General features: G+C 44.9%; 1 protein-coding gene across 3 annotated transcripts in view; it reads left to right on the forward strand.

Annotated features, from left to right (window-relative positions):
• PIK3R1 (phosphoinositide-3-kinase regulatory subunit 1) overlaps positions 1-14036 on the forward strand; it is a 90008-nt gene that overhangs the window by 63900 nt on the left and 12072 nt on the right. For 2 of the 3 annotated variants that reach the window (XM_060092981.1, XM_060092982.1), the window contains exons 5-7: positions 4170-4301; positions 5084-5285; positions 5502-5581. In XM_060092981.1, the coding sequence (XP_059948964.1) occupies positions 4170-4301; positions 5084-5285; positions 5502-5581 (414 nt within the window). Of the gene's footprint in view, positions 1-4169; positions 4302-5083; positions 5286-5501; positions 5582-13209; positions 13637-14036 lie in introns of those variants that run through there. The other variant, XM_060092984.1, reaches the window with a different exon arrangement.

Raw genomic sequence — 14036 nt, forward strand, 5'->3', positions numbered from 1 at the left:
AATAAATAACCCAAATTCACTTCAACAAGATATTTTGACAGACAGCTTTCTTTCCGCATTTGAGATCAAAACACACATAGAAAACTGGTTTCCTTGAATTTTGTGCTATAAAAGTGAATTTTGTGGCAAAACAAAAAGAGTAAACATTATCTCAATTTAGGAGTGAGGATCCTCCAGGACTGTTTCCAGCCTGAGGATTTTTCAGTCTATAAAAAATCGTAATATCCTGGAGGAAGCTCAAAGATAAGTCACTTACACTAAAAACAAAAAGTATGGCTGTGAACCAACCCCATGAATTACCAATGTCTGAAAAGGACAGGCGTGGGTGGAGGACAACAGCCTACATGTATTAGCACCTACTAAGTTATTTTATTTCATCCACACATCAGTCTTGTGATATAAATATTAGTAACTGCTGATGGTAAAGCCGTGACTTGCATCCAAATTGTTCTGACTCTAAAAGCCCTTATTCTTGTTTTTCCCCCACTATATTCCCCTAAAATAAAATATTTCTTTCTTGTTTTTTTTAAATTTTAATGGTGTGAATTATTTTCTTTCTCTCTTTCTCTCTCTCTTTTGGTTTCTCTTAACCTGAATTAGGCTTTTCCTTTAAAAGTTCTCATTACAAGAAAAACCTATGTGTGTGACTCTGCGTGGTGATGGATATTAACTAGACTTACTGTGGTGATGGTTTAACAATGGTATATACAAATATCAAATCATTATGTGGTACACCTGAAACTGATATAATGCTGTATGTCAAGATACCTCAATTTTAATTTTTTTTTTTTTTTAAAGAAATGGTAGAGATTTTTTTTTTGGCTGTGCCACACGGCATGTGGGATCTTAGTTTCCCGACCAGGGATCGATCCCACACCCCTCTGCACCGGAAGCACAGAGTCTTAACTACTGGACCTCCAGGGAAGTCCCAAGATACCTCAATTTTTAAAATCAGCCTTCTGCAGCCTCAGCACTGTGGACATTTTAGGATGGATAATTCTTTGTTGTCAGGGGGCTGTTCTGTGTGTTGTAGGGTTTCAGCAGCACTCCTGGCCTCCACCCACTAGATGCCAGTGGGATTTTCCCCCGGTTGTGACAATCGGAAATGTCTCCAGGTGTTGAGAGTTGTCTCCTAAGGGTGGAGGTGGAGCAGCAAAATTGAGGACCCCAGTTGAGAACCCTTTACTTAGATAGAGATCAGTCGGGGAGGGGACTCCATTCCAGTGGGAGAAGGGGTGAAGTGTTGGAGAGTCTACTGGTTGCCCGTCAGGAGTAGACTCAGAAAAGCAAGGTAGAAGAGGGTGGAAACGCCCCAACCCAGACCTAAAGATTGGGTGGCTCTCTCTGAACTAACTTCCACTGTCATCACATGACAGATGTGTCTAGCTCTTGGAAGAGCACATTAGCATAGCTTTAATGCAGAAAAGGAGACTGCTATAGAATAGAAGTCAGAAACCCCAAGGAGCTTTAGAAGTTGTCTATAAATAAATAGAACATACTACATCGGCTCTAGTGGAATTTGACATAAGGTGAGCTGATCCAAAGACTTGAAATAAGGTTATTTCATTCAAAGGTTATAAAGGCTCTTTGGAATACACCTCATGTGTTGGAGAAGGGCTTCAGTGAATGAACGTCACTCTCAGGGCTTTGTGTAGCTCAGCTCACAAACATTCAACAAGCACATTCTCTGCTGAGCACTGAGGGATGTGAGAAGAGCAGATAAGAGCCACAGTCCGTGCCCTGGAGGGACTGTCAGTCTAGGAGAGACACTCGCAATTACCATAGTGGGAAGATGACTCCTGCAGGGGGGACGTGTGGAACCTTTCGCATCTTAATGTTTATACCTCATCACCAAATGGTGTTTTAGGATGAGCAGATTAAGTAATAAGAATTGGCTGGGCAAAGTGATATTAAATGAAGTATACAGGGGGCAAATTTGGGGGGAGGGGGCAGCAGCTTGCTGTAGAGTGGGTGGCTATGGAATGCTCCAACAGAGATGCACGCACAGTTTTGTGTGACAGTCACACTAGTAGTTGCATTACTTGCCACATGGACCCTTTATGCAGAGACCCAGTCTTGCCCTTCCCCACACTTATTAGAGATGTCATATGCCTCTGGTTGGTTCTTTGTGGGACATTTAAGTGACTTAAGCCCTTGCTTCTCCACCTTTTCATTCTTTTCCTCAAACTAACCTATCCACATTTGCTACCAGCTCAGGGCTTTCCTGAGCTTTATGGTATCGTGCGATTATCTTTCATAAGTTCTGTCTAGTTAGTGGACAGGTCTGGCTGATGATGATGCGTCCAAGGAGCTTTGTTAACTCAGCCTAAGTGCTTTATAATGTCACAGCTGGTTCATGGGCATCCAGGATGCCCCTTCTCATGCTGAATACCTGCGAGTAAACTTTGATTCTCTCTCATCCTCTCCTAGGCCACAACCCAGTCCTGTCAGTCTCCTAGTTAGGTGACTTCTTGATAATGTCTCACATGTTTCTAACGGTCCTGAAATCCAGATTACCACGAGCGGTATCAGCACTTCCAGCAGCGCTCCTTTCCGACTCATTTTGAACGCCACGATTAATACAGCTGTTTAGAAATGCAGCATTTTGCTCGTCAGGGCCCCTGTTCTCCGCTGAGTACATGCACGAGTCCCCAGATAATTTCCCTCAAGTCCTCTTTCCTGTCAGTAGTGTGCCTCCTTCAGCAGTGACCGGGGTCCGTCCTGCCCGCAGCACCCCTCTTTCCCCCGGGCAGTGTGCCTCATTCTATACCCCAAGTACTCAGAGAGCGGCTGTGATTCATACCACCCCAGTGTTGAATTGCCTGACCTGTTTTCCAGGTGAAGGACTTACTGGACAGACTGCCTGTCTTATCTTTCTTCTGAGATAGTTCAGTGCCCCACAGTTATATTAGTAATACCTTAATCAGAATACCCTGTCAGAACTAGGGAGAAACATGCTAAAGATGTTCACGTCCCTTTTATGGCCGTTCTTGAGATTGACTGCTAAAATTCTGTCATAGCTTACTGTTTAATCAATCAGTCTGTACTTTATTGGGTTAAATTTATATTAGTTCTGATATGCAGTATTGAGCGATTCAAATTTTAGGAAATCTATGGATTTGCACGTCATGTTTTCTTGTTGCAATTTTAGGAAGTATTTACTGTGTGATTCGCCATCCCTAGAACAGAACCCTTCTCAATCAGGGCAGAGCCACCGTCCAGAACGTACTTGCAAACACTGTGGGGGGCTGCATTTGTTTGCCGTGGCTGCCAGAACAACATTCCACAGACTGGGTGGCTTAAAAAACAGAAACCGATTTTCTCACAGTTCTGGAGGCTAGAAGTCCCAGATCAAGGCAGGTTGGGTTTCTTCTGAGACCTCTCTCCTTGGCTTACAGATGGCCGCTTCCTTGCTGTGTCCTGTGTACGTGAACTCTCGGTGTCTCTTTGTCCAAATTTCCTCCTCTTACAATACCAGTCAAATTGATTAGGGCCCACTCTAATGGCCTCATTTTAATTTAAACACCGCTTTAAAGGCCCTGTCTCCAAATATATTCATATTCCGAGGTGCTGGGAGTTGGGGCTTCAACATATGAATTGTAGGGGAAACAGTTCAGCCCACAACAGGAGCACTGTTTTTTGTTGCCCCCGAAGTCTGGGAATGTGTTCCTGGCATCATCGTGGGCAGGGGCCTTCACGCTAAATGCTTACAGGGTGGGGGACAGACCTACACAAGGGAAAAATGTTCTATTCGAAATGCCAGGAGCAACCCCTGCAAGAAACACTGCTCATAAATACGCAAGCATCTTACATTTGTCCTCATACTGCTTCCTTTCATGTGTCACACTGAAGTCGCACATTCAGAAAATCGGCCCACGGGCTTCCCTGGTGGCGCAGTGGTTGAGAGTCCACCTGCTGATGCAGGGGACACGGGTTCGTGCCCCGGTCCGGGAAGATCCCACATGCCGCGGAGGGGCTGGGCCCGTGAGCCATGGCCACTGAGCCTGCGCGTCCAGAGCCTGTGCTCCGCAACGGGAGAGGCCACAACAGTGAGAGGCCTGCCTACCACAAAAAATAAAAAAAAGAAAAAAAGAAAAAAAAAAAAGAAAATTGACCCAACCAATGCATAAAATGTCTGAAAAAGTTTTTTTTGTATATTTCTACCATAGATGCTGCCTCCGTGGACTTGGAAATGATCGATGTGCACGTTTTAGCAGACGCTTTCAAACGCTATCTCCTGGACTTACCAAATCCTGTCATTCCAGTAGCCATTTACAATGAAATGGTTTCTTTAGCCCCAGGTGTGTTGTGTCTTCTGAGAACCTCCCTGAGGTGTATTGAGATGTGGATGTACTTGTCAACTCAAGGGCTGCAGATAAAGAGAGATTTCTTAGAAAATGTTAGGAGGGGTCTGCCCCCAACCCCATCAGCACAAATGTCCTCCCTTAACCAGGGCATCTGATAGAAGAGCCAGATTCTAGTTTGCTTAGGAAGGCTGTCCACATGTTGAAATGGCTAATTGTTAACCTTTTATCAGTATTTTAAGGTTCACTATGTCAGCGAATGCCTCAGCCTGCCAAGTGCCAGCACTGGATTCAGGGAACCGGACTAGGACCCAGTGACTGGGGATGTTCCCATCACCTTCCTCCAGTGGCCATTAGAAAATGAGTTGAGGGAAGAGGACTCTCCGTTTTAGGATCTAATGCTCAGTTAAAGTGCTTTGGGGACAGGAAATTGTGGTTCGAAATCTTCAAAGTTAAAACCTGTGATACTTATCTGCTGCTCCTCCGAATTAGCCAATCACACTTGAAGCCTCTCCGTGGACGGCAGCACACCGAGAACTTCTTGTGGTTTTGTACACTAAGAGTTTCTTGCATTTCCACTTGACTTGAGATTTTGACTTTCTCATAATGCCTTTTCTAATGAGAAGAGCAAATGTATTGTCTGCTGTTTCTGATGCCTTCCTTTTAAATGATCCCTCGGTAGCTAGAACAGAAATTGTCTAGGTGTTTATTCACTAATAGCTAGAAACAGTCTCTTATTCCTTTTGCTTTCTTTCTTTCTTTCTTTCTTTAACCTGTAGAAGTGCAAAGCTCTGAAGAATACATCCAGCTGTTGAAGAAGCTCATTAGGTCGCCCAGCATACCTCATCAGTATTGGCTCACGCTGCAGTATTTGCTAAAACATTTCTTCAAGCTCTCTCAAACATCCAGCAAAAATCTTTTGAATGCAAGAGTACTCTCTGAACTCTTCAGCCCCCTGCTTTTCAGATTCCCAGCAGCCAGGTAAGTGTTAGAAGAGCAACCTGGATTTTGGGGTGATGAGGGTAGTCCTAAGTTTATGGGTCATTAAGCTGCTTCTGAAGATACCAGTTCACAAATGCTTGTACATAGTTCCATCAGATACATTCACTTGAATATGCAGAAATGAAAATAAGTTTGTTGTTTAGGGGAAAAGGTGTCTAATCGATCTCTTTTTTTTTTTTTTTTTTTTTTTTGTAGTTCTGAGAATACTGAACACCTAGTAAAAGTTATAGAAATTTTAATCTCCACTGAATGGAATGAACGCCAGCCTGCACCAGGTAATGCCTTCGGAACATTTAAAGTTCCCTCACTGTTCGTTTTTTAGAGCCTGAAAAATGGTGGTTTTTAGTCTCCTCGGAAGTGCCATAAGTTTCTTGTGGAATTGAGATCCATAATAACATGTTACCTTATGACTTAAGGGAAAAATAGCTGGGCAGCAGCGCATATGGTCAGTGTTATCTAGCTTTTGATATTTGTGGATTTTACATGGTCTTGGCTTCAGGTGAGGGTTGCTGGGAGAGCTCCCCGACCCCCTTAACTTGATGCTTCTGGTTGTTGCATAAATTATGGCGTTGATTTTCGTTGCTGACATTTTTGTTTTTCTTTCTCATACTTACAAAGCAGGGGATTTATAATTACTATATAATTTAAAGTATTTTGGAATGTGTTTTTTGGAAGCAGGTAGGCTGAGAAATGTCTTGTCAAAATAAACATTTTTAATAATGCAAGTAGTATGAAACTAGGGGTCTACTGCAACAAGTTCGAGCAAGCCAGACACTTCTGTGAAAGCAGGCTGGCATTCAATTAGCCGTTTAACAAAGCGGGAAATGTAGACCGAGTTAGCAGTGGATTTCATTTAAACTGATGTGTTTTTCCTCTACTGTGGAAAGTCTAATCAACCCTACTTTGCTGTATACTGGTTAAAAGTGAGCTGGTCGTTTAGAAAGTGATGAGGGCCCTAGAAGTGAAGTGGAGTTTCAGGACCAGTAGAAGGTGTTGCTTGTAGTCTGAATTTATGTCTTGAATTTAATTAAAACATCATGAATTTATTATTTATTATGAGTAACTCATGCAAATTACCAAACTTATCTCTGTATGAGCAAACGTGGGGACCCAGATATCAGTCATGCAATGGCGGACTATGTTGTGCTTTTTATTAAGGTGTTCTGTAGCTAGGCTTAGTTGTTTGCATCTGGAAGGGGCAGACAGAGAGGTGAGGGCCTAGACTTAAAACCCACCTGTAGGGATGGGATAAAGGATGGGATGGGTAACCACTCATGATACAGGTATTGGGAAGGGCTTCTGTCGACAGATCCAAAATACGGGATCCACAGGTAAGAGTGGCAGCATAAATACTACGTAAGGCAAGCCTGGTTCATTCCAAGTGTTCCAAATCCCAGAAAGCAGGATATGTAACAGGGATACCCTGGATTGTAAACCGCATCAGAGAAATCTGTCAACAGGTATGGCCCAGGACTGGAGTCCCAGAGGGTGACCAAAAGGTGTTGTATCGTGTGACTGCTTGGGTCACTCGATAATGGATTTGGGAGCTCTGTGTTGGTGTTCAAAGGCTGCCTTTGGGCTCAGTAGGAAACGATGCAGTGATAGATTAGAAGAACCCTGTGGGGAGGGGAGAGGGGCAGGTGTGAACGTGGCACTGGAGCTGTTTATTGACTGCCCACTCCTAGACTGATCACTTGGGTGGGAAGGAAGAGGACCAGCAAGAACAGAACAGGACCCCCGGCCAAAGGATCAAGCTACCATCTTTCACTTCCTCCTGACCCGTGTGGAGGTCCATCTCAGAGAGAGGGAGAGCTGGGCCCTGCGTGCAGGGAAGGCGGGGGAGGTGCCCAGTCTTCTCAGTGGCCAGCTCTCTGGAGAGGGGAGACGTGGAAGCTAAAAGCCAGACAGGGCTTGATACATACCCACACGCGAATTTATCTCATGGAGTTTTCGAGAATGTCTGCTACACGGGGTGTAGTAGAATCAGTGGTGGAGTTTAATGCTTCTGCTTCTGGTGTAAACTGGTTAAACGTCTTTCTCAGTTTCAGCCTAATTCCACCTAAGAAAAACTTCATCTGCATCTGTTTTGATAATGCATACTTAAGACTGCTTGCTATGTCATAGACCCTACCTACATCCTTCTACTAAGAAATTGGTGTATCAGTTTCAAAGGCAGATGGATTAGTTCCATCAGCTCTGTTGAAGAGCGATCCATAAAGCCTTGAACGTTGCTAGACTATCCCAGAACACATGTAGCCTCTTCCAAAAAATTGCATCCAAGTAATTTTTAAATCCTAGTTGGAGGCATTTCCGCCTTTGTGTGATCTCTGTCAACTATTCTGGAAATCGTATGGGACTTTTGGAATTAAAAGGTTGCTTCAGCGTCTCTCACTGGTGAAAACAGACTACCCACCCCAGGACAGTGTCCTCATTAACACCTTTGTATTCAGGAATGGCTCCAGTGCAGATGATTGGCAGGGCACCCTGGGTTAGAGAAATGACTTCTTTGGCCTGGTAGGAATGGGATGTTTTCATGGAGTCTTTAATCATTACCCCTGCACGTGCTCATCCCAGTGGGCTGGGAAGCACCGGCGCATCTCCGAGGAACACTCGTACATCATCCATTTGCAGTAACTTTGTCATGAATAGAAATGAGTGCTTGAATGATATTTGGGGGGTGGAGGACAAGCAAGACTATTATGGGGCCAATAGATACCTTTTCTAGTTGCTATCAGTTGGAACTTGAGATGATAGGCAGGACTAATGTGTGAGGCAGCGTGTCAGTTGCAATAAGACCCGTTAGCACACAGCATCTCATTAAATTCTGGGCGGGAGGGTGTGTACTGTAAGTATAAAAAGAATTTGAGAGATGTGGTTGGTGACTTTTTAGTAGACAGGAAAAGCTCATAGGAAAAAAAAAAGGACTTGAAGTGGGCTTCGAAGAATAGGTACAATTTGAAAAGCGGAAGGAGAAATAGCATCTCAGTTCAAGGAGTTTCAAAGATTTCTTCAAAATAAATTGGCAAGGACAAAAATAACAGCTTGATATTTTTACCGGATTTGAAAAAGCAGTAAATATTTTAGGGGACAGCGTCATAAAAAGCATCACTTGAGAGCTGAATGCATTGTCCAGCTCTCCGTTTGCACGTGAAGAAACTGAAGACCACAGAGCTTGACGGTTTCACCTGGTGCCACCCCAACCAGTGTGAGCCGGAACGGGTCCGCCGGGGTTGGGGGCACCCGGCCCAGACACCAGGCTGCTGCTCTGTCTGCTACCTGGGCTTTTGGAACCTTCGTGGGCAACGGGACTGCCTGTAGGGTCCAGTCAAAAAGTCCTCCGAAGTTTCCAGCCAGCAATAGCCCAAGAATAGGTGATATTTGCACCTATGGGTCACATATAGTAAAGGCCCCCAGTGCAACTGTTGTAGCTTTGGGGGTCAGGCTCCAAGTCGCTCCGTCGTGTGTCATGCGGTAGAAAGAACAGTGCAAGTCATGTCTGGGTTTGAATCCCAACTCTCGCTGCTGACTTACCGAGTGCATCACCAGGTCATTCAGCCTTTCCAGTGTTCCAGTCTGTGAAATGGGAATAACGCCTCTCTCCTGGGATGGTTATGAGCATCACATGGGTTGAGGGGTACTGAAGCTCACGACCCTGTAGTACGTCCTTGGTGTCGTCATCTCAGCTCTGGTGTTTAAGGCCCTGCTGGAGCTGGCCCCGTTCAGGGCTCCACGTCCTCAAGCCGCCTTCCTGGTTAGTGCCGTCTGGATCCTACCAGGCCGTTCTCCCCACTGGTCCCACGTTCCCATGTTCCCCACCGGCGGAGCCTGTCCTCAGGATGCCTGGAGGGGACTTAACGCAGATCTGAAAAGGACACTCAGTGGGCAGTTGCTGCCCCGTGGGCGCATTGCTTGGAGGGAGGAGGATGCCTTTGTCTGACGCCCTTTGCTCCCTGTGCGACTCAGGGAGTGGAGGCGCCTGGATCCCAGCCCCAGCGCCGCCGCCCCCCCGACCCCGCACCTTGCCCAGGTGCCTTGACGCAGTGCACACAGTGCACAGCCGTCCCCAGTGGCCCCGAACAGTGCCATCCTCTTCATCTGCACCCAGGGAGCTCCTCCCCTGCTTGATGTGCAGGGTTTTGACCCATTCACTACATTTATGTCCTTAAGCGCCCCGTCCTCTTATACGTAACTGTTCTGTAGTTCTGGTAGTTTCATCAGCTTAGCTACATTTCTCAAGGACAAAGCCTTCTCCTTTTCAGCTCTTCTTACCGTAGAACTGGGCACAGCATAATAATCATCCAAATGAAATCTCAAAGAGCTCTCTAACACACCAGCTCATTTAATGCATCCAGCACACCTGTGAAGGAAGGCTTCTCCCCCTGTAGGGAGGGAAACTAAGGTTTGAAAGGCTAAGCACAGAGCAAGCACTCCGAACTTGGTTGACAGTTTGCTGTTCTCTTTGTTACTAAAAGTCTTAAAACGGGTTAAAGCTGAACAGCAGGTTTTCTTGAATCACTTCGTGTTACGTTTACCCTACTGATCCTTAGGTCGCTAAAGTAGATTTCTGTAGGGCAACTAAGGTAAAAACGGACCATTTAACACCGAGTGCCTTTGAATGAAACCCATTATAAGTGTATTTACATATTTCAGATTTCATGGATATATTCAGAAATATTAATGTAGCATAATTGAAGTCTAATATTGCACCCTCAAGCCCAGAGGGAAAATAAATGACTCTTTCTCCCCCCTGCCCGTCTACACCTGTCAGAGTTAATTTTTAACCGCTGGTGCATTTGCAAAACATTCATCCTGAAGAGCCCGATTCATGAATCTTGTTTTAAATGCTCTGGGCTTGGTTTGCAACCAACACTAAAGCAAGCACTAAGGTAGAAGGAAATGACTTTCAAAGAGTTTTACTTTTCTCTGATTTATTTTTTATTGGGTTTAAAATGTGGTCTGACATCAGAAGGTTGTTTCAAAGGTGAGAAGTGAAAGTTTGAAAAATCTGCACGTGTTTAGAGGGGCAGGAGTAAGCAGGCAAGGCGTGTACCAGGTTTTGCCAAAAAATAGGAAGTTTTATTTGTGATCTGAACAGGAGCATGTATTGGAGGGTATAGCCCAGTTTTATTTGTGCTCTGAACAGGAGCACGTATTGGAGGGTATAGTTAAGTTTTACTTTTGTTTTCATAGTGCAGCCTTCTCTTTCCCTCAAGGGACATCTGAGAGGGAAATTGTGGAGAAGGGATCCTTTTTTCTGCTAAGCAATGGGTGCACCTTTTCAGATACTTTGTAGAATGTATCACTTTTATGCATCTGTAAACCTGAGTTTATTTATAAATTCAAATGGACATTTTTCTTCGTGCAGGGCCATTAAGAGCCCTGGATGTGGACTAAAGAATTGGCATCATCCTGAAGGGCCCTTCTGGCCTAAGTTGTCTTAAGTTAAAATTATGAAAGGAGGCATTAATTTAACCCCTAAAAGAAGATTTTGGCTCATTTATTTTTTTCTCAAATGGGCTTTTTTTCAAATGGGCTTTTGTTCATAAATCGTGGCCCTTGACAAAAAACCATTTAAGAAGCTGTGCAGGATGAAAGCTGCTCGTGGAGCATTTGCTACTTGCTGGTGATGGGCACGTATGAGATACAGTGTTCCGTCTGTAACTTTCGCACTATTTTAATGATTAAGGGACATTTTCCTGACTAGATCACACCTGCTGAGAAGTGACACGTGGCCTCATTTTGCTTCTGAAATGAGTGTTGCAAAACTTTGAGAGAGAGGAAAGTAGTAAGACTTAGTGTTTTGAAGAATCTAGAAGGTAAAGATAGTTTTCAATTATGTAAGTTTTCCAGTATGGTAGACTAGGCTTTGGGTTTCAGAAATTAAAATACAAGTTTTCTTACAAGAGCTTATTAGCAGGCATGTGAAAAATATTTCCAAGGTTGTTATGACATCTGTGCATTTAATTTATTAGTGATTTCTTAGTGAATCATATAGATTAAGTGACAGTTGGGCAATTATATTTATTCTGTGTGAACTTCTGGACATAGGGGGAGATGTATGAAATACACAGAAAGTTGATTGTTTTCTGTGGAGCAGAAGTTACTGATTCTCTTCTACCAGCAGAGGGCTCCCTTTTTAAGCTAATGAAGAGCATGTGTTTTGCAGATCACTAAATTGACTAAAATTGGGAAAAGACTCGGCTCACACTTTGAGTAATATAATAGAACTTCTAGGGTAAATGATTGTACATATTGTGAGAAATTTGAAGCAAAGTTTTCAAATCTATTTTAAGACTTTCTCTAAGTAGAGAATGTGCCACTTCCCAGTAGATAATTTTCTTCTGAAACGGGAAATAGACTGTCAGACTAGAGAACACTTTAATCTTAGAAGGTTTTGACATGACATATCCTGTGAATCCAGACAGGTATGCTTAAGTGACTGATGTTTCCAAGGTTCCCAGGTTTAGAAAGACTATTTTTTAAAGTAGGGCAAGATTATGCAGCTCAGGAGGCAAGGGTATTCTGTGAACTAACCCTGTGTCTGTGATCAGCTGGCAGGAGCTGAGTCTATTCACTTATAGACTCATTTTTTCCCAGTTGGAAAAGTAGGTGTTCCGTATTACCTCAATTGCACCAAAGGAGAGCTTGTAAAGTCGCTTTCATTGTGAGTGTAGCAGCACTTCCCAGATATTGCAAGTAATTCTGAAGCTGGTTCCTGCCTGTGTGGACTCTTGTGTCAGCACCTAGATCTTCCTTTGTCACTGCATGTGACCTTTGGGTCACCTAGTCATACAGAGTCTGAGGGTATTATAGACAGAACCTGTGTTTCTTCAAAGATAATTAGAAAGCAGCTTTTTTTAAAAAAAAATTAAACTAAAAATAGAAAACAGAAAAAGTTTTGTTGTAGGTGTGAAATTTTTTGCATGGGGCTTAAAAGAAACTAACTTCAGTTTCACTTGTTAATTTTTACTTTCTCTGGCAGAGGGAAGTAAAGAGCAGGGCAAGTGAGTGGAGAAAAAGGAGTTTAGGACCAAACATCAGAAGTCTGGGTTCTGGTCCTAGTGCTATAGTATTATGCAAACCACTTCATTCTGGGTGAGAAGCGTACGTGTGTGTGTGTGTGTGTGTGTGTGTGTGTGTGTGTGTGTGTCTGTAGCATGAGGGAATTGAAGTGATCTCTAAATTTTTTTTCTGGTTTTAAAGCTAGTGATTTTGTGATTTTACATTGAGTTAAGGTTCTTGGGATAACAGTAAAGCCGTCTATGCTGATGTGAGTGGAAATTTTCTTTGGCCAAATTTTAGTTCTTTAAATAGTAGCCAACAGTCCTAAGTTTGGTTCCTTGCAACTTTTTCGAATAAAGGGGGAAAAAAATCCTCTAGAAAGGTGTGCCATTCTCCTTGCCCTCCTGTCCTTTGCTCCATGTAGCATCTGCACCAACCTCATGCAGACAGACCTTTTATGGCCATTTTAACAGGAGTTGAAATTGACTTCATACAAACAGCTGCAGAGTAGAGTTTTTATCTTGGAGTGTATTTTTAATACAATAGAGCTTAGTGTACCCATGCCGAGGCGCAATACTCTTCCCTAGGAGCCTCCTCCTGGGAAACGTTTGTAAACCTGTTCCCTGCCGGGTGGCTCCGCCGGGCTCTCCTGTGACACCTGCGGGGCTGTCTGTGCTGGTATGTGGGAGGAGGTGGACGCGAGCAAGGCACGGTGTTCTGGGCAGCTCTGAGAGGTTCAGGCCTTTACAAGCAAGGCTTTGATTCTATTTTTTGCTGAACTAGCTCAGCCACTTCCTGTGTTTGGCAGCGCCTAGTGCCTCGCTGCACTGTGGCCACTTGAGCCCCGCGAGCCTGCGAGCCGCGCGCCGCCGCAGCCGGTTCGAGAGCCTATTTTAGGTCCCCTGACAATGGCCTTCTCACTTCCTCGGCGAGGAGGAGGAGGAGGACCCGGGCTGGCACTGGCCACTTGTTAACGATGATGACAACTTCGACTTGGACTTGGGCTCCCCTCCCCCACCCGAAATCCCTAGCTCAGCAAATATTTGAACCTGCCCAAGTTAATCATGAAGCCGCGATCGTTATCTGAGAGGGACGTGCGAGCGCCCGGGCTCCTTCCCTCCCCGGCGCAGCCTCGGCCCCGGCGCGCAGCCGGCTTCGGCTTCTGCACGGGCGGCGGGCGCTGAGCTGCGCTGCTGCCGGCGGCGCGTGCGAGCCTCGGGGTCCTGCGCCGCACAGGCTGGAGGAATCGCTTTTTGGATTTTTTTTTTTTTTCCATTGTCGGATACAGGCATTTCTAAGGGAAACCGTTGAAATGCATAACCTGCAAAGTAAGTTGCCTTTCGTTTGGGCACTGCTCTGCCCTTGGCTGTTTCACTGTTTTGGGGGACTTCTCTGAAAGGTTCATTTCTGCAGTTTGTCTTCGTGTGTGTGTGTGTGTGTGTGTGTGTGTGTGTGTGTGTGTGTGTCAGGGAGAGGGAGAGATAGTAAGCGCTGCCTGGGGAGGGCAGATGAGAGATTAGGGGAGACACTCCCCCATTTCCTCGAGGGGCACAATGTGAGGGGGAGATGGGGCTGCGGCTGGAAATGGGGAAGGAGGAAATTACCAAGTGCTGGTCTGGAAGTTGGGGCCTGGCCAGGCCTGGGAGAGACGTGGAAAGTCACCTGTCTCCCTGCCCTCCTCCCGGGGTCTACCACATGGGTTCCAGCAGCAGGACCGGTTTGCACCAA

This window comes from Mesoplodon densirostris, chromosome 3 (genome assembly GCF_025265405.1).
Source record: "Mesoplodon densirostris isolate mMesDen1 chromosome 3, mMesDen1 primary haplotype, whole genome shotgun sequence".
NCBI lineage: Eukaryota > Metazoa > Chordata > Mammalia > Artiodactyla > Ziphiidae > Mesoplodon > Mesoplodon densirostris.